The 27,483-nt window shown below is 49.1% G+C and overlaps 1 protein-coding gene across 13 annotated transcripts in view; it reads left to right on the forward strand.

Moving 5' to 3' along the window:
• Positions 1–27,483, forward strand: part of Sdccag8 (SHH signaling and ciliogenesis regulator SDCCAG8) — a 206,096-nt gene that overhangs the window by 173,191 nt on the left and 5,422 nt on the right. For 6 of the 13 annotated variants that reach the window (XR_013043544.1, XR_006062124.2, XR_013043545.1 and 3 more), the window contains 2 exons: positions 23,986–24,112; positions 24,773–24,897. The exons of 2 other annotated variants lie outside the window; for them this stretch is intronic. Coding sequence is in view for 5 of the 11 variants with exons in the window: in XM_076548294.1 (XP_076404409.1) it covers positions 23,986–24,112 (127 nt within the window). In the remaining 6 variants the exon portion in view is untranslated. The remainder of the gene's footprint in view (positions 1–23,985; positions 24,113–24,772; positions 24,898–27,483) is intronic. 5 more of the 13 variants (XM_076548294.1, XM_042258674.2, XM_076548292.1 and 2 more) reach the window with 1 other exon arrangement.

A 27,483-nucleotide genomic window follows, 5' to 3' on the forward strand; every position in this document is an offset into this window, starting at 1 on the left:
TACAAATTATGTATAATAGCATAATGTCTTCTAGAAGGATATGTTGGAGGATTGCAACAGTGTGTGTGTGTGTGTGTGTGTGTGTGTGTGTGTGTGTGTGTGTGTGTGTGTTCTGGGAGGGCCTCCTTGGAGAATGGAACTGATTCCTGCCAGGATTGTCACTTGCATGGGTCTCACTCTCCAAATGGACACCAATATTATGGGAACTGGACATTTGCAGTTCTTGGTAAGCTGAAGCCAGTTAGTCTTGAAGAACATCTGACTGGCCAGTTTAACATGGATGAAGATGGTTCTGAAAATGAAAAATGCAAGTTTACCGTTATATTTGCTGAAGACACTGGAGCTGCAAGCAGTGGGGTGGAGTGTGAGTGAGGTGTGTTCATGTGAAGACAGATAGGCCTGCTGGAGGCAGGGGCTCATTTACCTCTCTTGGTAATGTTACAGTCACCCAGATCCGTGTCCAGCACCCCTAGGCAGTCCCCGACTCCTTTTCCTCTTTGCACGTACTCTCATCAACAGTGTGGATGGGCCTGTCCGTTTCCTGGGTGGCTGGTGCCTGTGTCTCTTCAGCCCCAGCTTCCCAGCACTCCTGAAGGAAACTTCCATCCTAAGCAAGACACTGCCTGTTGGGTATTTTTGCTTAATTATTATACCTATTTAATGCTACTTAGAACATTGTCAGCTGTTGAGGAAAGGTAATTATCACGAGTCAAATGAGAAACACTTTTTTTGGCTGCCTTACGGATACACGTTTCACTGGTACCTTGATGCATAATGAAGCCTGATAGCAGAACTTTGCTAGTCTCTTCTTCAAGCCACAGCTGTTTCCCTGCTAAATTCATCCCATCTGTCTCCCCTTCCGTGAAGCTGTAGGCAGTATAGCATAAGTACAGAAGCAGTTCAGTGCTATTTTGGATAAACATAGCTGAAATTTGAATCTTTGCCATTTGCGATGCACACATTTTGTTTTACTGCTGTAAAGAGAGCTGTCAAAATACAACTACATGGATAATTTACTAAAATACAGTCAAATATAAGGTTGATCAAAAGGAAAGTACACTGGGTCAGTCTGACCTTCCCAGGTGTCTCTGAAGGTTGTCTCTGACCTCTAGGTATGGCTGGGGCCAGCAGCCCTCAAAGTCTTTGGTTTAATTCTGCAGCATGGCTCTCAGGACTTGCTTCTCTGTACCTGTTGGTGACATGATTGGCAATCTTTAAGAAGCTCTGCAAGCCAGCTTTCTTATCTCTACGATCATTTGCATCCGTTGGAAAAGAAACCCTTCTCGTTCTTGGCGCTGCCTAGCTGCACTGAGCTGTATCACTCTTCCGCTGTCTTGGAGTGTATTGTATAGAAATGCTTGTTACCAACGAGACAGTCGGTTTACTGTTCAGCCATCTCTTCTTTCTCGGTTACCAAGGCATCTGAATATAGCTACAGAGCATGGTTGTTTTCCATCAGCAACACATAATACTTTGTAGACAATGGAAATGCTTTCTCCCGTGACTTCCTCTTCTGAGTTCTAAGACCCCCTCAGCACCACCTGGATCCCTCCCCATCACCATATTTTCTTCTTTCTTTTCCCGTTGGCCAAGTCTTTTTTTAGACCCAAAGCAGTTGTGACCTCTTTAAAGAGAAGGGTCTCTTTGCGAGGAAGTTTTGTCGGGTTAAACAATCCCTTAGCACAAGGTTTAGCTTTGAGTTGTCCCCTGTAGCGGGGTGGGACACATATCGTGGAAAGGCCCAGCATTCTCTGTTCTATCATCTTTGCCTCCCAGCAAACACCCTCAGAATATAAATGATTGTGTGAGGTAACATGGATGTGAGAGAGGATTTTTTTTTTTTTTTTTTTTTTTTTTTTTTTTGGCTTTTCAAGTCTGTTTAGTCCTTGGGTGTCCTGGAACTTACTTTGTAGACCAGACTGGCCTCAAACTCAGCAATTCTCCTGCCTCTGCCTCCCAAGTGCTGAGATAAAAGGCGTGCGCCACCACCGCCTGGCAGAGAATCTCTTTGGATGCAGGTTATGGAAATGCGAACTTGGACAGATGCCTCTCTGCAGATTCCCAGAAGTGTGGCCCCTGCTGACTGCTGCTCTACCACCGTGGAATGGAGTCTGGTCTTGCTTGCTACCGTATCTCAGTACTCTGCAGAGAATGCACTGAGTGCCCAGAAAGTACTTGATGAACAAGTGAAGGAGTGAAAAGAGAATGATGCACTGATGTCTTTCCCGCACAGCTGCCTTCCTGGGCCTGTCTTTGGGTCAGTCAGGAAGCACCAGCATCTGTATTGTGTTTTGCACTTACCCAGCGTCAGCAACATCTTAGTGCTGCTGGCTTCCCAGCTGCTGCCAAGGAGATGGTTTTCCTGGAAAGTCCCCAAGGCCTTTTCTGCACCAAGACATTACCCTCTTTCATCCAGTTTTCTTTTTCTTTCTTTCTTTCTTTTTTTTTTTGTTTGGTTTAGGGGGTGTTCTTTGGATGGGAAAACTAACTCTATTTAAATGATCACAGATTCAAACAACTCTATTTTAACTGAACAGAGAAATGGCAGGAGTTCTTTGAAAGGCACACAGGTCTGTGCATTTGTACCATGTGCCCTGTGGTCTAAGGCAGGCAGGAGCTTTAGAAACACAGTCAAGGCCACTCTGATGTTGTCATCAGCCTTCACTTTCACTCAATACTTACTTGTCTTGGGCACCTGCTGAGTGCCAAAGGGACCAGCAAAGTGCTGTCTCCTAGGTGAGGTTCAAGAAGGTCACTCGTTGGTGTAGAAAGGATTAGGCATACACAGTGCACTGCATGGAGAGCCAGGCCGGCCGCAGAAGCTGCCGATCACAGGAGTGAGTAAGATGGGAAACTAGAAAATGCTCACATGTCATTCCTGAGGCCACGCAGTGTGGATGCATGGTGGGCTCTTTTGCTCACCATTTTCTTTGGAAAACAACCTTAGACTGTTTCCTGTCTTGGGGGCAGCTCCTGCCTGTGGCTGGCTACCCATGTGTGCCCAATATCATGATCTGGCTCTGGGCTTTGCTGAGTCTCCTCTCTGCCCAGTCTGGAATATTTCTATAGCTGTGTAACCTCCAGACTAACCAGGTTCTCTGCCTCTAGGACATCATCAAATCATGGTGTGAATCTATAGGCAGATTTTTCAACTTGTAAAGGGACAAATAATATGCCTAACAAAAAGTGTCATTCATGACAGTGTTACTCACTAAACTCACCATCTGATGCATTTTTAAGCATTTCCCTGAAAGCCTTCATCATCCTCTCATCTATAGGGTCAGACCTCCCAGTATTCCCTTAACCCAAAGCTCTTACTGTGGCTGAACAAAAAGATCCTCCAGGAGTGGAGCAGAATGGCTGCCAGTAGCTAACATGGCCCTAGTTAAGCCTGAATCCTCCGGGTGATATTTATTTTATAAATTGAAGCTTAATGCATGTGGTAGGATTGGTAAAGCTTTTGGACTTTTTTTCTTCTTATTGTCACCTTGGGCCTTTTTGGTGCTGATTGTGCACAGGTGTTTACACTCTTGTCCCATCCCCGGGACAGGCCAGTGCTTCCCTGTGGGCTTGAACCTTTGCATCTGCTTGGCGATTCTTTAGTCAAGCAAATCTTCATAATGTTGAATGAACTCATCTAGCAGAAACTCGATTTGAAAGAGACCAGTAAAAAGCGTCTGAGAGGATACTGAATGTTTCGTTGTGCACGTAAGGCTGTGTGACTTAGTTAAACTGGAGTGCCAAGGAGTTACTAAAAAAAAAACAGATACACGTTATTAGACATATTTATACACACTGAACTGTTTTAAACCAGTAATGCTGGAATAAAGACAAAATAATACTGTGTATTTACATAACACCGTAACACCTTTCATTAGGAACATCTCAAGCCTTCACTAACTAGCCCAACTGTGTGGCACCCTGTGAGGTATGTAGGATGTGACGGAGAGCGGGAAGCATGTGCCTGGAGGGAGACTGATAGGCATTCTGGCAGAGAGAGTGCAGCTAGCCCTGGCTTGTTCTGGCTCTTCAGGTCCAGGTCACCCCAGACTGGGGGAATACATCCAAAGAGCTTGTGGAGGACACAGGCACCTGTGGACTTACTCCTGTTCCTGGGTGTCTGTGGTTGGTCTTTCAACCTGAAGTCTGTGTATTTACTCTGATTTGAGCTGAATGAGCAAGCATACAGAGTTCAGTCTGTACGGGGTTGGGGGTGTGACTCCAGACCTGGTCGTTTAACCCACAGATGAACTCTGCGTAGGCCCAGTAAAGTATGGTTTCTTTTCTATTTCCTTAGCCAGAACGTATTGCTAAAGTGTGACAGCCCGGTCTTTGGGAATACTGGGAAATGGGCGGGCACTTCCTGGTCACTGGAAAAGGCAAGAGTGGACCCTCCTCTTTTCAGGAGAGTGGAGACAGAGTTCAGCCCAGGCCTGCCGCAGGGGCTGCCACGTCCAGCACTTCCTGTGACAGGCCTGGTCTAGTGGCAGTGAGTACAGAAAGTACCAGAACTTCCCGGCATGCACCTGGGGCTAAGTGCACTGGAGTGCCTAGAGAAGCCGTACACATGGGAGTGATGGATTTTGTATTTAGGGTTTGAAGATAGTGTGTGTTAATATCTTGGAGTAAATACTGGCCTAGCCTTCCGTCACTGACTGCTCGTCCTGGCCCCAGATCTCTCCTCCTGGACCTCTGGGGACACAAAGGCACTTGACCCTCTCAGTCTCGCGCATGGAGAAGTCTCCATTTTGGCTTAACCTCTCCAATTTTCAGATAATTTAGGTGTCACAGATATCCAGGGTAGGATAGTTTTCAGACACTATAATTTGAATGTCTCTGAAATGTAATAAATAGAGCTTCATCTGGGTTTCAGAAATAATGTTTTCTTTCCAAACAGCTGTTTGTTTGCATTAACAATTTGCGCCGTCTCTAGAAGACAGGCAGCATTTCTTTTTATATAAAATGCCACCCTCCTTTCCATCCTTTGAGTTGTGTTCGTCTGCTATTGTGGTATTGTGTTAACAGTCCGTGTTCCACGTTCAGACAGTCAGCCTGACCCAGGGGTCTGCAGAAGACAAGACCATTCTTGTTCGTCACTTCCCGCTGTGGTGGCCACAGCTTTGCATCTTCCCGGGGTCTGGCCCTTCACTGCCCTTGCAGCTCGTCTGAGACCCTTTGAGTAAGGATGTAAGCATGGGCAAGTTGTCGTCCCATCTCTCACTGGCAGAACCAAGGATCGTAGTTCCATTTAGTGGTCCAGTTGGCACCAAAAGAGGGCAGCGAATAGGCTGTGATGACGCTGGTGACAGCTGACATGTGGTGTCACATAATAGCTAATGTATATAGTTTCCTATCGACCTTGTGAGATAGATGGAAATATTGTAATTCTGTGTCACTTTGAGGAAATCCAGGCACAGAGAGGCCAGTGCAGGCCACAAGCCCCATGGCTGTGAACTGGCCTCGTGCACTTTGCTGTTTAGTGACTCTAAGATTCCTAAGGAAGAGTAGATAAGAGTGCAAGGTCTCAGCCAGGCACTGTGGCACACACTTTGAGTCCCAGCACTGGGGATTCTCTGTGAGTTCGGGGCCACCTTGGTTTGCATAGTGAGCTCCTTGCTAGTCAGGACTACATAGACTGTGTCACAAAAACAGAAACAAAAAAATAAGAATAAAAAATAAAGAAAATAAAAGTCATCTCTTCAGATCTAGGTTCTGCACTCTACACTGTCACTTGTAGCAAGATACTCAGTGTGGCCTCCACTTTGTCTGTAAGAATGAGCATGACACGGAAACATTCAGAACAGTGCCTGGCTTAGAGTAAGTGCTCACTAAAGAGGACTCTGTGAGTCAGGACTGCAGCCCAGGACACAGGGCAGCACAGGAAATCACTCCTCAGAGTCACACCCAGAGTGGACAGGCTGGCCAAGGAGAGCACTCTCACTTCTGGTAGGGAGGAAGTTCATCCTGCCCACACCGTTAGCAACATTGGAATTTAAAGCTCTTTGGATCTCCCGGGACAAGCTGGGACTGCTCCAGCCTGTGGACTTAATTAAGGACAAGTCATTTGAAACGTCTGCCTCTGAGAACAAAGTGAGACGTCCACTGGAGAGGCACCCTGCAGGTGCCCGAGAGATGGGGTGCTCCTTCATAAAGAGGCCCGCAAGAACACTGCAGAGATACCTACAGGACTTTGTTCTTAAAGACCTGAAGCCGTGGTAGACCTTGTGCTGAGACAGCACCGGGCTTCACTGAATCCCTGCTCAGCGTCCAGGGCTCATGCCTTCCTGGAGTGGACACCAGGGATCTGACAGTAGACCCCAGAGTTATGGGTGGTTACAGGCATTTACATTAAACTCCTATTTGACTTTTAATTGGACTGACATCCACAGTGCAATCTGGAGGCTGGAAGATGTGGTCCCAGAGGGGGAATCCAAGAGAGGCTTGGCCAGTAGACCAAAAAGTCCCAGGAAGTATTGAGAGCACACACACCTGAGACAGTGGCTTCCTGCCTCCTTCCCTCAGAAGCGGGAGGCGAGCCTGGAGAGCGGTGCAATGGCTATATCTGGAGAGTGCTGTCTGGTGAAGCACATATGTGCACCACAAATACAGATCTCACTGTCGGTTCACATTCTTCATGTCAGCGTCTGATCATCAACTTCCGAATGTTCCAGAATCCCTTGCAAATAATTTCACTTTGGAAACTTTCTATCGAGAGCTAATTTTTAGTAAAAGTCTCATGAAAAGAAACCTCTGACAATTATAGCAGTATTAAACTAGGTTCCAGATATGAAATGACAACTTTGCTGGTGTGTGCTTACATGTATGATGCATTCAAGTACATATGCCATGTTCTGCTATCCTTAACTGTGGTATGGACAGCATCCAGCACATATGCTAAATGAATGTATGTAAACATGGGTGCTTGACCCTAGAACTCTTTTTTTTTTTCTTTATTAAGAAATTTTCTACTCACTCCTCATGCTATCCACAGACCTCCCCTCCCACTCCCCAGCCTTCTTTCCCAAGCCACCCCGCATCCCCACATCCCCCAAATTGAGGTCTCCCATGGGGAGTCAGCAGAGCCCAGCTCACTGAGCCTACGCAGGTCCAAGCCCCTCCCCACTGCACCAAGGCTATACGACCCTAGAACTCTTTAGAATTAGGTAGCACACATGGATATTCGGTAAAGATGTTTTTGTTGTACTAGGGAATTTTCTTGTCAAATGCTCTAGTTAAGTTTCACCAGAGGATAACGTGGCAGATGTATAGACACCAGAGCCAGGATTTTTCAAGAAATTTGCCTTTTTATCCTATCTTCATTTTGTTGTTTTCATTGTTAGCATTGTGTGCTTAAGAGGTAGACCCAGGGGGCTGGAGAGATGGCTCAGAGGTTAAGAGCACCGACTGCTCTTCCAGAGGTCATGAGTTCAATTCCCAGCAACCACATGGTGGCTCACAACCATCTGTAATGAGATCTGGTGCCCTCTTCTGTATACATAATAAATAAATAAATAAATAAATCTTTAAAAAAAAAAAAAAAAAAAAAAAAAAAAAAAAAAAAAAAAAAAAAAAAAAAAAGAAAAAAAAAAAAAAAAGAGGTAGACCCAGGCCAACCCGTGACACTGGTTTATTTTTGAGTAGGAATTGAGAGGAGATATTGACAGTGTCTCTCGGCCTTCATAAAGTGAGCATCGTGATGATGTGTAATGTTAAGCCTGAAACTGGCTTGGCCAAGCACTGGGCCTAGGGAAGGGTTCCAGATATAGCTGAGCACTGTGGATGGAACACAGCTACAGTCCTGGTTAGTTGTGAGAGGCCGCAGCAGGAGGATTTCTTGAGCTCAGGAATTTAGGCCCAGCCTGGGCAACAGAGTCAGACCCTGTTGGGAAAAGAAAAGAAGAATACGGAGAAGCAAAGAGCCTCACGCTGTCTGCCATCTTGTCTTTGTTATTGAATTTCATTGCCTCATTCATTGGAGAGCAGAGACCCTCCCTCCATCGCAGAGCTCTTTTCAGTTGAATGAGCTAATGCATGTAGAAAGAACTTGGTGTATGCTCCGCAGCACACCATTAAAATAGCAACTGCAGGAACCGTGGGTCAGTTATTCAGGGGCCACAAGGTGCTGGGCACTTTACCTGCTGTCTGTAATTCTTCTAACAGTCCTGTGGAGTAGGCAGCAACAGCCTTCCAAGAATTTGCTTAGGATCATGCTCCTGCTCAGATTTCAGTTGAGATCTGTTTTATTTTAACTGCAAACTTGTCATTCTGCACACCCACATCTCCATGATTATAGTCCCAAAGTGTTAATAATAGTTTGTGTTCACTGTGGTCGGTAGAACTTAGCTCTTGCCATATAGTTCAGGCTGGTGTATTTTCTTGGAGTAGTATCACATCCACTGAATGAATCTTATGTTGAGACATTACTTTGATGAAATGCACCTAAGCTATATTCATTCACAAAGTTGAACATCAACTTACTAAAAACTACGGGTCTTTGTAACACTCAGTCCTAGAGCACAAAGACAATTCTAAAGACAGAACGCGTCAGGAACACTTTGTCCTCAAGGTGGCTGCGCCTGCTGTCTGAACCTGCCCGTGAGGCTGACTTTCCATCCCCGTACTTCTTAAGTCATTCCTCGTGTTTTTACATTTCAGTTACATGAATTTTCATTCATATTGTAGAGTATAAGTAATGAATTTACAATTCGATACCCCTGCCTGCATACTGATGATAGCTAGCTTCATTGCTCACTGGCTCACGGGGTTGGACCCTAGCCTAGAGCTGATAGATCTGTGTAGCAACTTTACCTTCATAACCAGACCCAGGCTCCCCTGGAGAGACCTGTGTTGGGCCTTTGAGTCTGATGTCTTCCTACCTACAGAAGATCGCTAAAGGTTTTTTGTTGAGGTTGTTTCCCATTCCTCCTTCTAAACACCTGTCCCCGAATCTGCCTCTCATGGCCTCTGGGCCAGGAAAGAGGTGCTTGAGACAGCATGCACAGTGCCCAAGGCCTGCCTCTTCCCCTCCACTGTTCTTTATCTGCCTGGCCTCAGCAGGATGGCCACTTCCTTTCCGCCTGTACCACATTCCCACAAACATGAGGAACTGTTTGTGGTTAGCCAACACAAGGTCCAAACCAGTTTACAAGGTCACACACTTCGATTGCCCCTTGTATGTGGGGTAATTCCACCGGTGGGGCAGCCCATTTGTTGAGGGCCATGCACCCCAAAACAGAGGCCGTTCCCCCAACCCTCACTTCCACTCCTCAGGTCTTTGTCACTCACGGATCTGCAGTGTTTTTCTGGGCAGAAGCAATCAGTTTCACTGTGCTTTCTGACCCTGAGTTTGAGAGACTCTTTTCTAACCCCCACCCCCAAACTGTTCCACATTACTGGGAGCCAGGTTTCAGTCAGCAGACAGTTGAATAGACTGTCTCACTGGGGCCAGATTCCAAGGAGACAGCCCATGGCCTCACAGGCCAGGAGAGCCCGGATGTCAACAGTGTCAACAGTCTCTGCTCCTCACACCACAAAGCCCCTTGTGGAGCTGCCTCATTAGCATCCAGCCGCTCTGCTAGCTAACAAAGCCCGCTCTGCTCCTCTCTGTGGGTCTGTCTGCCATGACCAAAAAGAAACTGCTCCGGCAAGGGTGGAGGCTGTCTCTGGTAGAAGATAGCATTGCAAAAATCCCAGGAGAGCGCTCTGACGTGGCTTTTCAATAATCAACTTTTGGGAAAGTAAGACTCTGTCTTTAACTTTTCAGATCTTGTTTTTAAATCATCAATAGGCAAAAAAAAAAAAAAAAAAAGAAAGGAAGAAAGGAAGGAAGGAAGAAAAGAAAAGTCATGCCCTGCAGCTAAAAATGGTGGGGCCTCAAGTAATTCCTAGTCATCCCTTAAAAGCCTTGTTGTGTTCGAGTGCCTAAGAGGAGCCTCCAGCCAGATGGGCACACTGAGCCCTCCTCTCGGGCTGTCTTGCTAGTCCTCTTTTGTTGGGGGATGGAGGGAAGGAGAAAGGCACAAGCAGATGTGCTGCTAGATCTACAGGCTTCTGCCAACCATATGGCATCTTAAAGAAAGATGGTTGGAGCGTCTGGATTAGCAAAGAGTCGGGATGGGAAGCCATGTGTCGCGTTGGTACAGGCAGTTGTTTGAGCTCTCTCTAAATGGCTTCAGGAGATTGTGTAATGGAACAAATGGTCCTGGAAGCCGGGGAACAGCCTTGCCACTGCTGGAGAGGCAATTGGCCCTGGGGCGGGTGCCGCTTCACTCCCCCAGCATTACGTATCCTTTCAATGTTCTTCGAACTCTGCGAATTGACTAGAACTTTTCGACTGTTAATTACAAGCCTGGGTTCTCTGGGCTCTAGGCCCCCGTGAACTCTCGTCTCTGCCCCCAATTTGGTAATTAATTAGTCGTGTTGCAGCGCTCCTCTTGTGTGCTTTCTCTCTGCCCTCCCCAGGGCTCCAGGCTCAGTCCTACAGTTTGCAAGGCCTCCACAAATGCCTTTTGCAGGAAGGCTGTCTGAGCCCGGGGGGCCTGTGTCCCCCATCCTGATTCCAGGAGACAGACAAATCTGTGCACTTCATGGTGAGCACGTGAGAGTGTACCCTCTACTAGTGTAGGTCTGGAGTGTAACCTTTAAAAAATTAAAGCCAGCCTGGAACAGTGAAGTCAGGAGACTGTTGAGCCATGCTTGCCATTCGCTGGAGCATCTGAGAACTCAGAGCGCTACTCTGAAATGCAGAATGTGCGTGAGTCTAAGAAGTGAGACCTGGGGCCCTGGCAGCACACGCTCGGTCGCTGCATGCAAGCATTGTGCTCTGGAGCTGTTTGAGGCCCTTGCACACACAGTAAAGTCTAGAGTGACTAGAAAAGTTAGCTCCACCTCCTCTGGAGACCATAGCTAACTCTGGGGCCCAGTGTCCTGAGTTGGTTAATGGAAGGTAAACTAGCTGGGAACAGGCAAAGAAGCAGCCGCTGACCTGAGAGCGTCATCCAGCAATTTTCAATAAGTAATCCTCTTTCAGTAAACAAACGGTTCTTTTCAAGTTTTCAGTCAACAGTCTCCAGGTCCTGTGAGACTGACTGGTCTGTGCTGAGCCCTGTGGGAACGGAGCACACTGAATATTGATGCCTTGACTTTCATGTCCGAGACCAGCTGCACAGGCCCTCCCCACACGTGGAACCAAGGACGGGATGCAAGTTGTGGGTTAAAACTGAGTCCCTGGGCTGAGCAGATGGTTCAGCAGATAAAGCCACTGACTGTGTAAGCCTGAAGACCTGAGTGTGATGCCCAGAACCAACACAAAGGTAGATGGTGAGGATCAACTCCACAAAGTTGTTTTCTGACCTCCACATATACACCACATACACACACACACACACACACACACACACACACACACACACACACACACGGACACGAACACGAACACGGACACAGATACACGGATGCATGCACACACACATATCTTATACATGCATATACATGCACATCATAATAAATAAAAAATAACTAAATAAAAAGCTGAGCAATGTGTGTGTCTAGTACAGCTTCTCTCAGAGGAACACGGAACAGTTACGGTGCATTCTACCTTGTCTGTTGTAGAAATACACAGCCTCCCTCAGAAAGAAAAGTGGAACCCAGGACCCGTGTCACTGGGCTGGAGTAAGAGAAAGGGACCCTTTAGAGATGGGAATGTGTCTGCAAACTGGCATCATTTCTGCATTCCCATTAAATGGGGCCATCTAAAAATCAGAGGAGACTCTGACCAACTTCTTCTTTCATAAATAACTATCTTTTGCAAAGATAAGATGTTTCTCTGCGATTTCATGCCAAGTACCATCCATGGTTATATTTGATGTACCTGGTATTTGTGTTTTAAATTGTGTTCTTACACATATGAAACACTCTGCTTCCCTTTTTTCCAGAGCCGGTTTCTTGCTAACGAGTTAAATGTTGGGCTATTCTTACACTGTCTTGTGAGTTCGGGATTCAATGGGGGCCGGTATCTGTGAGGAGTCTAATTCTGATTGTTATTCACCAATTAGAAGAAACTGTCACTCTGATCCCTTTTTCTTTCCAAGTGTGCACAGCCTGGAATTTGTCAGCCTTGGAGTTTCTTGAAACAATGCAATTAAACTGCAACATATTTCCTAACATTCTTAATTAAGACAGTGACTGGAAAATGTAGATTAACAGAAGTTACTGTTTTTATCAACATATTTCCTGTCTTTCCCACCACCCTCACATCCCCCCCCCCCCCCCAGGCTTTCTTCTTTCCATGTCTGATGTCAGTTTCGGCCACATGTACATTATGCACATGGCACCAGAGAAGCAAAGTACCAAATTCTCTTTGAATTCTGAGCTGCATGCTCAGCGCCACATGCACTGTCTGTTACATGTCGCTCCTTATGAGGTTCATGCTGGGAGTTTCTTTTTAAACGCAGAATGTTTCTGAAGGAAAGAGTTCAGGTTGGGCAGATTGTGTTAGAGAAATCTCACTGTCTCTGAGTGGAATTAATACACTGATTATTCTGTGCAGGCTCAAACTGGCACTGTGTGCAAAGTTCAAGAGTGTCTGGGAATTGAAATATGAGGGGAATTCGAGAGAGTGAGCAGAGACAAAGCATTTGGAAGGAGAATTTCTAAGCAGGGCTTAGAAGTGAAACTAATGGTAACTTTGTAAAGAGGGGGCAGAACGCCATGGCATAAAGCGGTACCCACTGAAAGTACGTTTATGGACCCACAAGTCCTATTTCCCACATCGCGGTGTCCAGCACCGTTTTATTTTCACTTCTTTGAGTTCTTAAGTCTTGCCAGTTTCAATTAAGTCACATGAGAAGCTTAATCACTTTGTAGAAATTAAAACGGGTTGTAATATTTCTTTGGCCTATTAGCCAGGATTTTTTTCTCTTTAATTAAAATGTGGGTCGTCTATGATCATCAACAAACAATGACTCATTTATTTGTGTACAAATAAGGAATTAAAAGTAAGAACAGCAAAGAAAACCTGCAGCACCTCTGCCATGGATGCAGGGAAATCAACCTGTTTTTCTCATGGCTTCCCAGAAGAAGGAAATTGGGCCGCGAGCATGGAGTTAATGAACCTTTCACCCATCCTCCTTCAATTGCCAGTTCTCTTTAATCCCCTCCTTCTGCCCGAGTCCAGAGGCCCGGGGAGCCCCTGTGGAGTCTCCCTAGCCAGATGCTAGCCACCCAGCTGGGCCCCTGCAGGCCAGCGCCCACTCCTGCCAGGCGCCAGCCCTCTCATGGTGGGCAGGGGGTGCTGGCCAAGCCCCAGGTGTCCAGAGGCGGAGCAGGCGCGGCATGCCTCAGTGGCCCATGCCGAGCCGAGTGGCCCGCTGCACCTGCAGGGGGACAATTGCCCAGCAAGGGGTGGCCATCCGCACTGGAGGCTGCTGGGGTTGCCTGGGCAGTGGGAAGCTGGGGTTCAGGGCTGCAGGGTCTAAGCGGATGGCTGCTCTTCTCCGCAAACTAAGACAGACACATTTTACTGGCAGCATCCAGAAGGGAGGAAACAAAATCTACCTTTGGTTTGGCTGAAAATTATCTCCAAGGGACTGGTTAGTGAATTCTCTGGATCAGGGAGTATTCTAAGTTCCCGACCATTGCCTCTTAACATGGTGTCAGGTAGCCAGTGAGGAGAGCGGCCGGCCGGTGGGGTGAAGCTTCACACACTGATTGTATAGTACTGTCCCTTTCCTGTTCTGATCTGCTGTCAGGACAGTCTCTCTCCACCCACACCAAGGAAGGAGCTGGTAGGGAGGGACATGCTTGACTATTAGGACAATCTCGAGCTTTTGTTTTGAAAATGCAGCTCCTTTGGCCTCAGGGGACTCCCAGGACTGGGCACAAGAGCCCTTTATCTGCCCATAATTCAATGCAGAAGAGCCTTACAAAATTAGGGCTCAAAGCCCTTGGCCCCTGTCTGACCATCCTGGGTCAGAACTAATTAGAAAGTGTCCTGCCATTTGGAGGAGGACGCTGCCTGTTCTCACAGATGCATCCGGCTGGAAGATGCTGCTGACTGACATCTGAGATGGGTCCCCGGGACACTGGTTAACTTATACCACCTTTAAAAAGTGAAATAAGAATAAGGTGTGTTGGAAGCCTCAGCTGGCTCTCTTGCCACCCCTGAAAACTGGAACATGTTGTGGGCCAAATGTTAAGCTCAACCCTCCCCTGACGGTGGCACGTAACTGGGCAGGATCTGTCTCTTGCAATGCCGGAGCCCACTGGAAACCAAATGAGCCCTCCAGCCGGCCTAATCACCCCGATCTGTCATGGGCCTTCTAGCTGGAAGAGTTATGCCATGGTATTATCCCAACACTCATCACCGTGTGGAGGACCCCCTTTTACTAAATGATTTATTACTCTTAGCAGAATTCCTCTGGCTGCAGATTTTATTTCTGAGTCGCTGTGTTCAGCTCAATTGGTCTCCTTCAGTTACCGTGGCAACCAGCAGATGGGGGTCTTCGACAAGGGTCAGCAGGGAGGCTGCGTCAGTGGAAAGGGAAGAAAAACTAAATAAAAAGCTTTCCACATTGACAGTTCTCTAGCCCATAGCCAGGAGTTGTTATCAAATTACTAGCATTAAAACCTAATTAAGACGTGTGCCAATAGGTACACCGTAGTGACTGAATCTGGTTACTTAGCTGCCATGGGCTCACTCTTCCTCTACTACACCTCTGTGGCCATTTTGGCCACCTTAAGGATGGTCCAATGTGAAGGAAATGGCAAGGGCCAAAACTTGACACCCTCCGTGAGGGCTGAGGTCTCTGGAGCAGCGGGACCTCATTAAGAGAGAATCTTCCCCAAACAGGCAGGGCTCTGTGCCTCCAAGACCTGAGGCAGGAGGTGGATCGGAGCCCACACACTGCTAGTCACACAGCTTCCTTTAGGACTGTTGTTGGCTTGACTTGCGAGAGCCTTCACCAAAGTGGAACTGGACGTCAAGTGATCCAAACTGGAAAGCCAACCTGACAGTTAAGTGCAAAGGGTCTCCTCTGCGAGGGGCAGAGGCGGCTGCATTGGGCCAGCCGAGGAGCTGCTGGTTGGGTAGATCCGCTCCGCAGCGCCCTAGTAATGATGTCGCTGCTGGTGAGCAGTTCTGTAAGGGACAGCTTTTTCTTTAGGGAACACACTGCAGCATCTAAGAGGAGGTAGCAATGGGGGTGTGCACCTCACTGTGGAATGAGACAGAAAATCCTGGATGTCAGAGCAGGGGCAGGGTAGGTGACATGGGACACCAAGGAAGGAGTTAGTCCCAACCTGGACTCCATAGCCAATGTGTCAAGAACAGAGAGAATAAGAGAAGAGAGGCTGGAAAGACGGCTCGGCAGGTCAGGACACTGGCTGCTCTTCCAGAGGACCCAGGGTCAGTCTCCAGCACCCACATGGTCACTCACCACTGTCTGTAACTCCAGTTTAGGGGATTCAACTCCCTCTTCTGGCCTCTCAAAACACCCATATACATAAAATAACGTTTTAAGGAGAAAAAGGAACAATTGTGAGAGCTGGGGGAGGGATCAGAGCAAATCATCACAGCAGAACCTGGAGAAGAGGGGTGTGGGCTTTCTTGGCGGTATTCTTGAAACTTTTACAAGTTTGGCTTCTTTGGGGGAACTGTTTTATAAGAAGAGGAACATCCATGCAGAGAACCAGCTTGAAATGGGGGAGGAGGGCTTTCCTGCCTCCGCTCTGGATGGCCTTGAGCCCGGGACTCAACCCTGCAGACTGTTGAGCCCATGTCTCTCTCATGCCCCGTTGTCTGCACAGGGGAGCGGAGTTCACCACAGCGTTGCTCTTACTTTAGAAAGAACCAGTGTGTGTGTGTGGGGGGGGGGGGGGGGAGGAGGTGTGACTTAGGCTTCGAGCAAGTAACTTTCTGGGTTCTTTAAGGTTCAGAAGAAAACAATCCTGTTTTTCAAGACCCTAAAATGGAACCCAGGGCCTTGTATGTGCTACACAAGGGCTTTGTTACCCAGCTGTACCCCAACCTAGAGTCTGAAATGCTTGGCCCTCACCTCCTGACCCTCTTTCATGTACTGAGGTCATTCCTAGCCAGTCCCCCAAAGGTACTGGGGCTCGGCCTGACAGGAAGCCCTTGACCCTCTTAAGAAGGTGATAGAGGAGGGATGTAATGCCTGCCCCTAAATTCCCTGAGGGGAAGGGTAGAGCTCTGTGACTCTGTCGGAGGCACAGGGGACTTGCTAGAGCGCTGGCACTCAGGCAGCCCAACACCTTACCTTGAACACTGCTCGGTGAGCCCCGTAGCCAATGAAGGCCACAGTGAGACCACCCTCAACAATCATGGAGGCCACCTGAGGACTGACAGCTTCCCTCACTTTCACAGCTTCCCTCCCACCCGCCAGCACTATTCTGTGGCCCCGGTGAGAGCTACTGGGCCTGGCCTCAGGTGATTGGCTACTGCTCTGGGGTAGCCAGAAAAGCACAGAAATGGTAAAATGCAGCTGGGAGCACATTCGACTGCGCAGGACCAGCAGCCTGCAATAGCCTGCAATATATCGGAAACTGAGAAAGAATTACAAACAAAACCAACTCTGTTTCTCCTCACTGAGCTAGCTGGAGAAGTGCAGAGCAGGAGCCTGTTCCTCTTTTCTCACACTCCCCGGTCTCAGAAAATGAGCCAGGGTCAGTTTTCCAGAACACTGCCGAGTGTCACCTGTTTCAAGGTCCTTAGCTAAATTCTTATGCTTAGTGTTCCACAGAAGACACACAGACTGACTCCCCCTCCCACCCTTCCTTCCTACTTTCCTTTCTGTCTGTCTGTCTTACTGATGGGATGTAACTCAGAGCCTTTCACTTGCTAGACAGCCTTTAGCTGCATGCACAGCCCTAAAGATGCCACCTTTAAAAGGTCTGGGCTGGGGCTGTAGTTCTGTGGTAGAACACAAGCTTAGCCCCGAACTCCATCACAGCAGCACAGTAGACAGACAGACAGACAGACAGACAGACAGATAGTAGATGATAGATAGATAGATAGATAGATAGATAGATAGATAGATAGATAGATAGATAGATAGACAGAACACACACACACACACACACACACACACACACACACACACCTTAGGACTTTGAAATACTGCAAGGGTCGAGTCCAGAGTCAAAGAACACGAGTTCCTGTCCTAAATGCTTCCATAGAACCTCGGGCAAGTCACCTTTCATTCTTACACTCTGGCCTCAGTTACCCCCTAGTGGCATTTGCTACCATCACTGTCCTCCAGCTCTGTTCCGTGTCTGCAGGACGGATGGGGAACTTCCCTCTCTGAGAAAGAGAGAGAGAGGACCCACAGCTCTGGGAACGTAAATCCTCTTTATCAAAGGTGTGAACCCTCCCCAGAGTTACTGAAACCGTTTTTGAACCTGGCTGGTTTTAGGCCAAAGATGTTAAATTTCAAGGCAGCCACTGATACCACTCTAGCCCTGGGCATGAGGTCTTCATCCAGGGTTCTGTCTGCCCACATTAATGAGAGGGGATTGTGTAAAATGCAGCAGCAATTTTTAAGTATTGGAACAAAGTATACAACTTTAAATTAGCATTGTTTAGTCACCAAAATTAATTACCTCGAACAGTAATTAGGGTAATTGGATTTTCAAAACTTCCACTCGGTGCATTGTTATAATTGTGTAGCTGGTGATGTGGGGAGATACAATGCAGCAGATCCTGTGCAGTTGTGGTCTTGGGGATCTGTAGGGCTGGAAGGGAACTTGCTGTCTCCTAGGCTAATTCATCAGGTGCTGCTTGCTTTGTGCTCTGTGGCCATGTGGTCTCTGTTGCCTTCCGTATCCACTTAATTTTTTGAGAATAGGTGGAGGGTGTGTGTGTGCATGGTTTTCAGCAAGCCTGTACTCACCACAGGCTGGGTCCCACACAGTTCACATTCGCACACACTGTGAGCTGGGTCCCACACACTCTTCATATTGTTCTCCTCTTGACTTTCCAGTCACCTCTCTTGAATTTGCTTGCCCCAATTTGGTGTCTCTCCTTAGTTCAGACTGGCCCCAGGACTTGCCCAAGTTCTTGTGATTGACACCCAGATATTTCAGCAACAGAGAAAGATGGCTCTCATTTTAAACTGTCCATTGTTTTGACCGAAAACTGAAGCCACACAAATGCTTTCCCCAAAATTGCTCACTTTGGCCCACAGCTTACGCTGGCTCAACCTCTGTGCTTGGGGTCAGGTTGGAAGTGTGACCCTGGTTTCTAGATAGAGAGCCTGAACTGAGAACAGTCAAGCCCAGGCTAGAGTAGCCAGTATGAAGGAATTCTGAAGAGGTATCCTTGGATCCAAGTCTACTGTTGTTCACCTATTTTAAGATTTTCAGATTCCAATGGTGACTAAGAGTGCTTAATTTGTATGCAATACTTTTCTAAAACAGTTACGATGAATTAAAGCACACTCACACTGTGAATGAAATCACAGGTCTCGTATTTAGTATAAATATTGTACACAGGTATGCTGTTTGCTTATCCCTGCAGTTAAACAGCCGGCACCTTGCCCCAGGCTGGAGGGAGAGAGGAATGAGATTGCCCCCGCCCTTGGGAGTGTCACTACTCAGTGTAGGTGGGGTGGGCAGTGACTGCCATTGTGGTTGGATGCTCTAGTCACACTCTGCAAGGAAGAGACAATGAGAATCAGCCTTGGATGACCAGGACCTGGGACAGAAGGTGTGAAGCTGAGCAGATCGGTTTGTGCAGGAGAGGGCATTGTTGCAGAGTCCTTCGGAAGGGCTGAGGTACCTGCTGTGTGAGGAGAGAGGACTGTGTGGGGCCAGACAATGAAAGGCCTTGTTACCATGGCAAAGGAACATCACCAAAGAGCTGGAGCAATAGTTTCCATCAAGCAGAGACATGATCTGAGTGGTATTCTAGAAAGATCCTTCTGGTACAGCTAGTGTAGGAACTCTGGGTTTAGAAAGGCAAGTAGAAGCAGAAGACCCTGGGGAAGGTGATACAGAGATGGGGGTGGTGGCGGTGGTGTTACTTTGAAACAGGGTTTCATGTAGCCCAGGCTGGCAGCACATTTGTATGGCTGAGGCTAGCTTTGAACTCCTGATCCTGCTGTCTTTGTCTCAGCTGCAAATGCTAAGATTGCAAAAGATGCTTGAGCAGTTTGGATGTGGAGCACTGGTCCTCAGTCCAACTTCGGGGTTTATAGGAAGAGGAGAAGGGAGAGGCATGAGAGGGTAAAAGACACCTGAGTTCATGTGGGCAGTGACGGGGCAGAAGGAGGTCGAGCTGACCATGGGATACATAAAAGTAGAAGAGGACCATAGAGAAGACTCCTGGGGAGGGAATGAGTCCAGAGTGTCCCATAATGAGTTGGAGGCCAGTTGGGGAGGTTGCTTGGGCTTGAATATCGATTGCTAAAGCACCTGGCTGTCCACCTGGAGCCAGGGGCTGAAATAAAAGCACTGGACGTGGAGAGGGTCTCTTGGCTGCCGTTGTGACTTCTGTCCCTTACACACTGGAAACTCCTGAAGATGCTGTAGAAGAGACCCTGCAGGAGGCATCAAGAGAGGAGATGGTCCTCTCGGTCCAGCCCTGCCCTGGGGGACATGCGCTTGCGGGTCTATGGAGGAGACGTCAAAGGGTACAGGAGGAGAGGAGGCAGCCCTCGAAGCTGTGGAACATTCTGGTAGCCTCAGCTACCCTAGCGTTACTCCTTTAGTCCTGTGAGCCGGCAGGTCTGACCCCTCCTCTGCTCCTCTGCTCTCATCCACACACGCGAGGACTGAGGGACCTAATGACTGTAGGATGCTCACAGCCCAGTCCCAAGGTGCTCAGTCAATGGGAGAGCCTCACTGGGAGCAGGGGAGAACCGAACATACTTTATAATTAAAATATTTACAGTTTTAAGATCCGCATGTTGTTTGGAATGTCCTTAATTTTATGAGGAGACTCCTCCCCCAGGGAAATTGTGGATCTAAACTTTCTCGGAATGCCTGTCTAAGAAGAGGAGGGAAGACCTGTTGGATTCAAAATCTCCACTGTGGGGAAAGCGCTGTGGTCAAACATTTCAGAACAAAAGTCACTTTACCGCTATACCAAAAACTCAAACAAAACAAAACGAAAAACCAGCCTCTCAAAACCAAACACAAATCCCCGCCAGCTTGTCTGTGGGAGGCTCCCAGAGGAGTCCCGTGCAGGACATGGGTAGCGCCCCCTGGCAGAGGAGCAGGACCGGCCTGGAGAGGGCAGGCAGTACCTCCCCAGGCACCCAAGCCTTCCTTCAGTTTTCAGACCTCACATGCTAACATACATTCCCCATCTCACAAACAACAGAGGAAGTGAAGTATATGTATTCACTGGCTTTCACAGTATTCATAGCAGAGGGGGGTCTGAAGCCCAGGACCCGAGCTGGCAGCCTGCCCTGCCCTGCTGCTACTTTGCATACGCTCTTCCCAGCCCACTTGCTTTACAGAGCTGTTCTGTATTTTACCACTTGTCCCAGCTTATCATGAGACCTTGCCTCGTTCTCAAAAGTGCTGTTTCAGATAATGTCCCTGCAGTGTGGCTGCGACCAGGGCTGTTGGACCAATAGAGATGCGCTCGGCCCAGCACACAGGGGTCTCCTATGATCTTCATCTGCATTTGTCCTTTTAGGAGCCCGGGGCTTCTTTGTTGTCATGAAAATTGCTGTCCCTTATACACCTGAAATTCCCAGCGATGCCTCGGGAAAGAGCCTGTGCCCCTGACGCAGCCCGGGCAGCTGCTGCCCGAGTCTCCATCCTGCCCAGAGGTGGGACTTCTACCCAGGCAAGTCCCAAAAATGTGGGCGCTGTGGCCCAGATGGCACACCAGCACCTGCCTGGTGAAAAGGTGTCCATTCTCATGGATCAGTTATTCTCTGACAGCCACAGTTCCCCAGGACAATGTGAAGGCCGATGACCGCACATGGTTAGGATGAGAGAGGGGCCTGGAGAAGACACATTGAACACAGGTCTTTGTCCTGAGAGCAGTGGCTGTCTGTCCCCAGGAGTGTGGAGCCTGCGTGTGGCTCGCAGCCTGTGGGTGCCTTTCTGGAAGGACTGTCCTCTTGCACAGGCCTCAGATCACCACCCCTCATGTTGGCTTTACTGTTGAACACCCTGTGGTCTGGGCAGGATTCATGCTAACTCATCACGTCAGTTTTCCCATCTGTAAAATGGGAGTGGTGACTCCACAGTTCTAACTGAATAACCGGTGTGGAGCCGCACACACGGGCTCAGCAAACACTGGTGGCCACCATCAGCTGCCAACTTTGGTCATCAAAACAGGAGTAAAAGACCCATACCAGGAAATCTGAAATAGAGCTGCTTTGTCTATAAAACTGTCCAAGAAATTGCCTCCGACTGATGGTAATAAAGCATCCACTCGGGGGCTGGAGAGATGGCTCAGAGGTTAAGAGCATCGACTGCTCTTCCAGAGGTCCTGAGTTCAATTCCCAGCACCCACATGGTGGCTCACAACCATCTGTAATGAGATCTGGCGCCCTCTTCTGTGTACATAATAAATAAATAAATCTTTTTAAGTTTCTGGGTCTGACTTCCTTGCTGTATATGACAGTATATGAGCTGCCCCCCCCCCCCCCAAACAGAAGGGGGCCCATTGTTCTTATTTCTTTAATGGGGGAAGATCATACCGGAGAGCAGCTTCACTGAGTGATCGAGTGGGTTTGAACCATTAGCCAATCCTGGTGCACAGGTGTGCAGTTAGAGCAACAGCCACTTGGGGACAGAGGCAGGAGCATGGCTTGAACCTTGAGCCAGTGAGTTTGAGACCAGCCTGAGCAAAGAGAGGCTTGGGTGGAGGAATGCCTCCTTCCGGGAGGGAGGGGGTCAGGGTTTCAATCTCGGGACCACCCCTCCAGGCCGGTGCTGATGCCGGAAGCCCCTGTGCTCAGCCATCGTTGGCGTCTGCCTTCCACGAACTGCCACCTCCCTGCCAGGCATAGAGATTGCTCATTAACTCATGTTCTTGTCCCACTTGTTCTCAGAGGCAGGAAGCCCAAAGCCACGACCTCCATAGGACTGAATCTGAGGGAAGCCATTTGGGGGTTATGCCGCCCAGTTGCTCACCATGGTGCTTCTCAGTGCCTGACCGAGCACGGGACAGTTAACTGCTTCTCAGAAAAACAAGTCAGTGGCCTGTGGGCGCCACTCCAAGGGCTCCAGCAGCGCAGGGTGCTGCAAAGATAGGGATGTGTGTAAGAGTCTGCAGAGTGCCGGGGTAGCAGTACTCCAGGCAAAGCAGTCCACACAAGCTCCAGGCAGGTCTGTCCCCTCGTGGATTAGCACAGAGAATGGTCCCCCGGAAAACCAGGTCCTCCGACATTGCGTTGGAGTGGAGGCATGCGGGCATCTCAGTGCTGAGTGCTGGTGGCTTTACTCAGGGAAACTTGAGTTTTCCTTCTCCAAGGGCAGAGGAAGGATGTAGTACAGACACTGGCAGGAAACCCTTATTGGGCAGTGAGCCATTGCTCCGGTTTGATGGGGCAACTGGGGAGGAAGCCAAGCTAGGCCCCTTGGTCCTTCATCATCTGAACAATAGCAAAGGACCATGGAAGCCTGGGGAGGGGGCACTGTGCGTGCGTGCATGCATGTGTGCGTGTGTGCATGTGTGCGCAGTCTGCTCTGCCTTCCTTGCTCATCTGGCACAGCAGGATGCTGCAGCTGAGAAGCCCCCTGGCCTGGTGTGAGTGCAAGTGGGGAGCTAACTTAAGTGTTGGCAAGAGGAGATGGGGCTGGAACTCGGAGGCAATGACTCCGGCCAGTCAAGTGTATGCAGAGAAGGGCAGACGGGGGCAGGTTGTACCATGCTTTGCATTGTGTCTGTGTCCCTGTGTGTTTGTGGACTGTTGCCAGGTTCCCAGAAATGCATTTTGCTTATAGCCAGTTGACATTAGTAAACAAAATGTCCCAAGGCCTTACTTAAGGCGTGGCTCTGTAATGCTGCCTGTGCTGGAGCCCACCAGAAGCACTGCCTGAGGAGAGCCTGAAATGAGGGGTCTCCTGGTCAGCAGCTGCATGCAGGTGCCACCGGGTACAGGAGGCTGGCATTGGAACTGCACGTGGAGCTCGCGACATCCAATGCCGCACAAGGGGTTGCTCGGTAGCGCTGCCCCTGACTGTGGAGGTCAAGGAAGAGTGCGCTGCGCCTCTCTGTCCAAAGCAGCTCTAAATTTAACCCAGAGCTGCCTTCCATGGGCACATGTGCTAGCGACTGCATGGGCTGTCTGGACAGATGAGGATAATGGCTGGAGTGAATTAGCAAGTCTGGGGAGGAGAGCCTATCAGCAGAACGACAAATTTAGGATCTTTGAAGACATCTGGTCAGCAGTGCCACAGCCTGTGACTGACAGGGATTATAATGGAAAGCCCTTAGTTCAGGGTTTCTGGAGCTTCACCCCATCCCTAGCCAGACTGCAATCTGCCCCAGCAGATGAACAATGGAGGCACCGAGGCCCCTCATTTTTTTTTACCTCTGCTTAGGAGTCTAAGGCCTCAGCTTTTCCTCTATACTCACTCCCCTATGTGTTTTCTAACCAAGAACTTGTGAGGCTGACTGCTGCGTCCCTGGTCATTGGCTAGAAGGCGATCTAGATTGCCAAGTGCTGGCCAGTGGCCCCAGTGCTAGCCAAGGGTTTTCCTCTCTGCATTTCCCGTCCTCCTTGAAGTGCGGACTTCTTTTACCGCCTATGCCTGAACACGGGAAGCCGCTCTGCCACAGACCCAGAGCGATACAGCTAAGCAATTGTGGGCTCAATGCAGGTAACTAATCATGGGCAGAAACTTAAAAATACATAGGCCAAACAAGCCATTTCTCCTTAAGTATTTGTCATAGCACTGGGATGCTACCACATATAATTGACGGAGCTAACACCTGCCGTTGTTCTCTGTGCTCTCCAAAGCAACCAGCTCTCAGAACCCATCTCCAATTCTTTTCTGCAGACTCAGGCAGCTGGATAAGCATGGCCAGGCCACAGCCCAGCAGCTGGTGCAGTTGCTCAACAAGCAGAATCAGCTTCTCCTGGAGCGACAGAACCTGTCAGAGGAGGTGGACCGTCTGCGGGCCCAGGTAGGGTGGGAGGACGTAGGAGATGAGCTGCAGCCCAAGTACCGAGTTTCCCAGTGCAGAGTGGGAGTGCACACAGGGACCACGATGGGCTAAGTTCAGGCCAGGACCATTTCGAGAGCACGCACAAAGCCCACTATAGCTCCAGGATAGGGTGGCCTAGTGCAGCGTGGCAGTGCACATGAACCCTCTCCTTCCCCTTTTCTAGGCTGCACGGTTACAGCCCCAAACCCCTGCTGATCACATGGGTCAAGTCATAAGCTGGAAGGGAGGGGCTGCCAATTGGAATGAGCATGGAAAAGTGTGACCCAGGCTTGTCTCCCATCAGCCTTAGGCACAGGGATCACCCAGTCATACCTAAGGCAGCCACACCATGCAGTGGGGAAGACAGAGAAAGTGGGGGTGGGGGACAGCAGTGGTCAGGCCCAGCATGTGGAGGAGACAGCTGTGAACTGTCCCTGAGGACTGGAGGTCTTTACCAGTCGAAGGAAGAGGTTCCCAGAAGGGAAGGTCTTGTGAATAGAATCAGATGTCCTATCCTAATTCAGTAAATTCAGTAACAATGGGTCTGGGGGTGGGGAACGACGACGGCAGGAAGCCTAGACATTCACTCTGCCAGTTAAGCAAGCCAGCAAGATTGATATTATTGTCTCCATTTTGCAGATAGGGAAACTGAGGCTCAAACAAGCATATTCAGCTAGCAAATAGGGGCACAGCAAATGGAATCTAAGTCTGACTCCAGAGCCCAAGCTGTCCCCTTCAGGTTAGATAATGGCGGAAGAGTCCAGGTGAGTTGGATGGATGGCACAAAACTACTGTTCTTCAACAGTTTCTCCTTACACCAGAGAGGGGTTTTTGTTTGTCTGTTGTTTTTGCCCCATCAAGCAATTTAAGACCAAGAGGTGGCTGCTAGACTTGTGGGTGGCTCCTGCCTTTAATTGGAGCACCCAGGTACTCTGAGAGGGCTCTAAGGAACTTCGAGTGCCAATTGCTTGCTATGATTAGTGGGGAAGCATTTGGAAATGAAGGGATGAAAGACTGTTCTCATTCTCCATTCAAAATGACCCGGAGCTGATAATCCTGACCTGCCTTGAACCTCAGCCTGCTCAGTCCCTCTATAAATTGCTTGGAGTTCACAGCTGTGAAGGAGCCAAATTGGACACCAGGCAGAGGGCTTTGGCAATGAGTAGAAATATGGACTGGAGGGCTAGAGGGTCATAGGCCGGCAGGAGCTCACCATGCACTGACAACGGTCTAGAATGTGTGTAAACACAGAGAGAGGGGAGGACGAGAGATTCTGGTGATCCCTGACACTCCTGGGCATGTCTGAAAGCAGGACCCATGGGCCTCCATTTACAAGCTGTTGGGATAAGTGGAAAGAAAGCCATAAAGGACATCTTAGTTTGGTGTGAGAGCCAGGAACAGCTCTATTGGAAGACATTGAGCAGGTCACCCAGGGCTCTCGGAGCTTTTGTCCCCATGGGCACCATGGGAATCAGGGGAGCTGGGCGACAAGGGCAGTGGCATACTCATCGGGACCTCGGGGACTTAGCAGGCTGAAGTATCCCATACTTGAGGTCACCCTCTCTCCTTCTGGAGGAGGTCCTAGAGAGCCAGCAGTGACAGGACCATTTGATGTGCCCAATGCAGAGTCCCATCTCTCAGCTGAGGAGCCTGATTCTGGTCATAACCCAGGTCCGTGGGCAGATCTGAGGGAGATCTGGCTAATCCAAGTCCAAAGTCAACAAAGTCACCTTTATTGACTGGGCCTCCATCACCTGTGATGGAGGACTGGGATCCATGGTGAACGAGCCTGTCCCTCTGTGGACTTTGGGCCTCCTCTCACATGAGGGGTGCTTCCTTTCTCACCTGCCTTTACCTGCACACACAGATCTTAACATGGAACAGAGATATTTAGAAGCTGTTTCCTGGACCTTGAAAGCCCGAGAATTGCCAGATTCATTGCAGGATTTGCACAGAATGCATTTTAAAAAAAACGTTACAGGAAAAAGCCTTTCTTCCCTTACCAGTGACAACAGAAATGACTTGTCTGCCCCTTGCTCTCCGATACTGGTCTATCTGGAGCATTTCTGAAGGGGCTTCTTATACTGAAATGCTATCTTGGGAGTTATTTTTAAGATGACCAAGATGCAAGAAATTTGGCAGAGATAATGTTGGCTCCCAGTAGCAAATGCTGGGAACAGTTCGAGAGGCCAGTCTGGTTCTACAAGCTGTGCTCAGTCTCTAAACCCAGAGTCTGCTCTTCTGGCACAAGTGTTGCACTGGTCCCTGTGTGCTGGCACTTGGGGGCCTCTGTGAGGCATTTTTGTCTTGAAATAAACATGAATTATAATAAACTGAGTTTTTAAAGGAACCCTTGAAGTAAGAAGGCCAAAGTTTGACTGACTGACTGGTAGGGGAGTGGTTCCTGGGGGCCCTGGAGGGGACAGCTGTGCCTTGCCCTGTTCTCATCTGGACTGGGGGGCATCTGAGGCTTACAGCGCCTGCGTGTGCAGTGTGGCCATGGTGAGGGTGAAGGCTTCCATTTTCTCAGCCTGGATGAATTAAGCATAATCGCTTAATTTTGCATGTCCAACTCTGAAAATCTGTCTGCTCAGTACCCAAAAGAGAATGAGCATTTTCTGACCAGACAGCTGCTTGGGAGCTTCGTCACGTCCCCCAGATTGGCTCTACGTCCTAAGTCCTGGCCTATGCAGAGGAGGAAGGGTGGGCCCCAACAGGAAATGCCTTGTTTCTAAGCCTTGATTATTCTAAATGGCTTCTGTTTAGATTTTGAGTCACACAGCCTCATGCCCATGGAGGAAACCGGTCCTGGTTGTGACCATGTGCCAATGCCACTTGCGGCTGGAGATCTTACACGGCTGCTGTGTGGCAGGGAAGTCACTGTCCCGAGTGCAGGATGATTCTCTAGCTGGTCTGCAGTGCGCTCCGAATGCAGGAGTGACTGGAAATGGGGCTCTCAACTTCCTGACTCACACTGAAAGGAACTTTTAGAAACGGGCCTCTAGACGGCCATCAAATGATTGCCTGTGTGGGCATGACCATACTAGCTTAATCTTTTTATCATGGCAGTAGTCTGAGCTCTCTCACAGCCTGACTCTCATGTGAGGGCTGGACCAGCTACCCATCCTCTCTCCTTGGCAGACTTGCCTGGCTGGGGAGGCCAAAATGCCATAGTAGTAGTGTGGAGATGGCTTGCAGGTGAGGGTGATGGGGCCCAGGGGTACTAGACAAGGCTTGACAGCTTGGAGCAGGGTCAGGGGTCAGCAGCCCAAGCCCAGAGACTCTAGCATCTGGCCAGGAAGGGTGGAGGCAGCTGGTGAGGAAACCCGAGTCTGTCCTTGGGTCTGGGA

This window comes from Peromyscus maniculatus, chromosome 11, assembly GCF_049852395.1.
Source record: "Peromyscus maniculatus bairdii isolate BWxNUB_F1_BW_parent chromosome 11, HU_Pman_BW_mat_3.1, whole genome shotgun sequence".
NCBI lineage: Eukaryota > Metazoa > Chordata > Mammalia > Rodentia > Cricetidae > Peromyscus > Peromyscus maniculatus.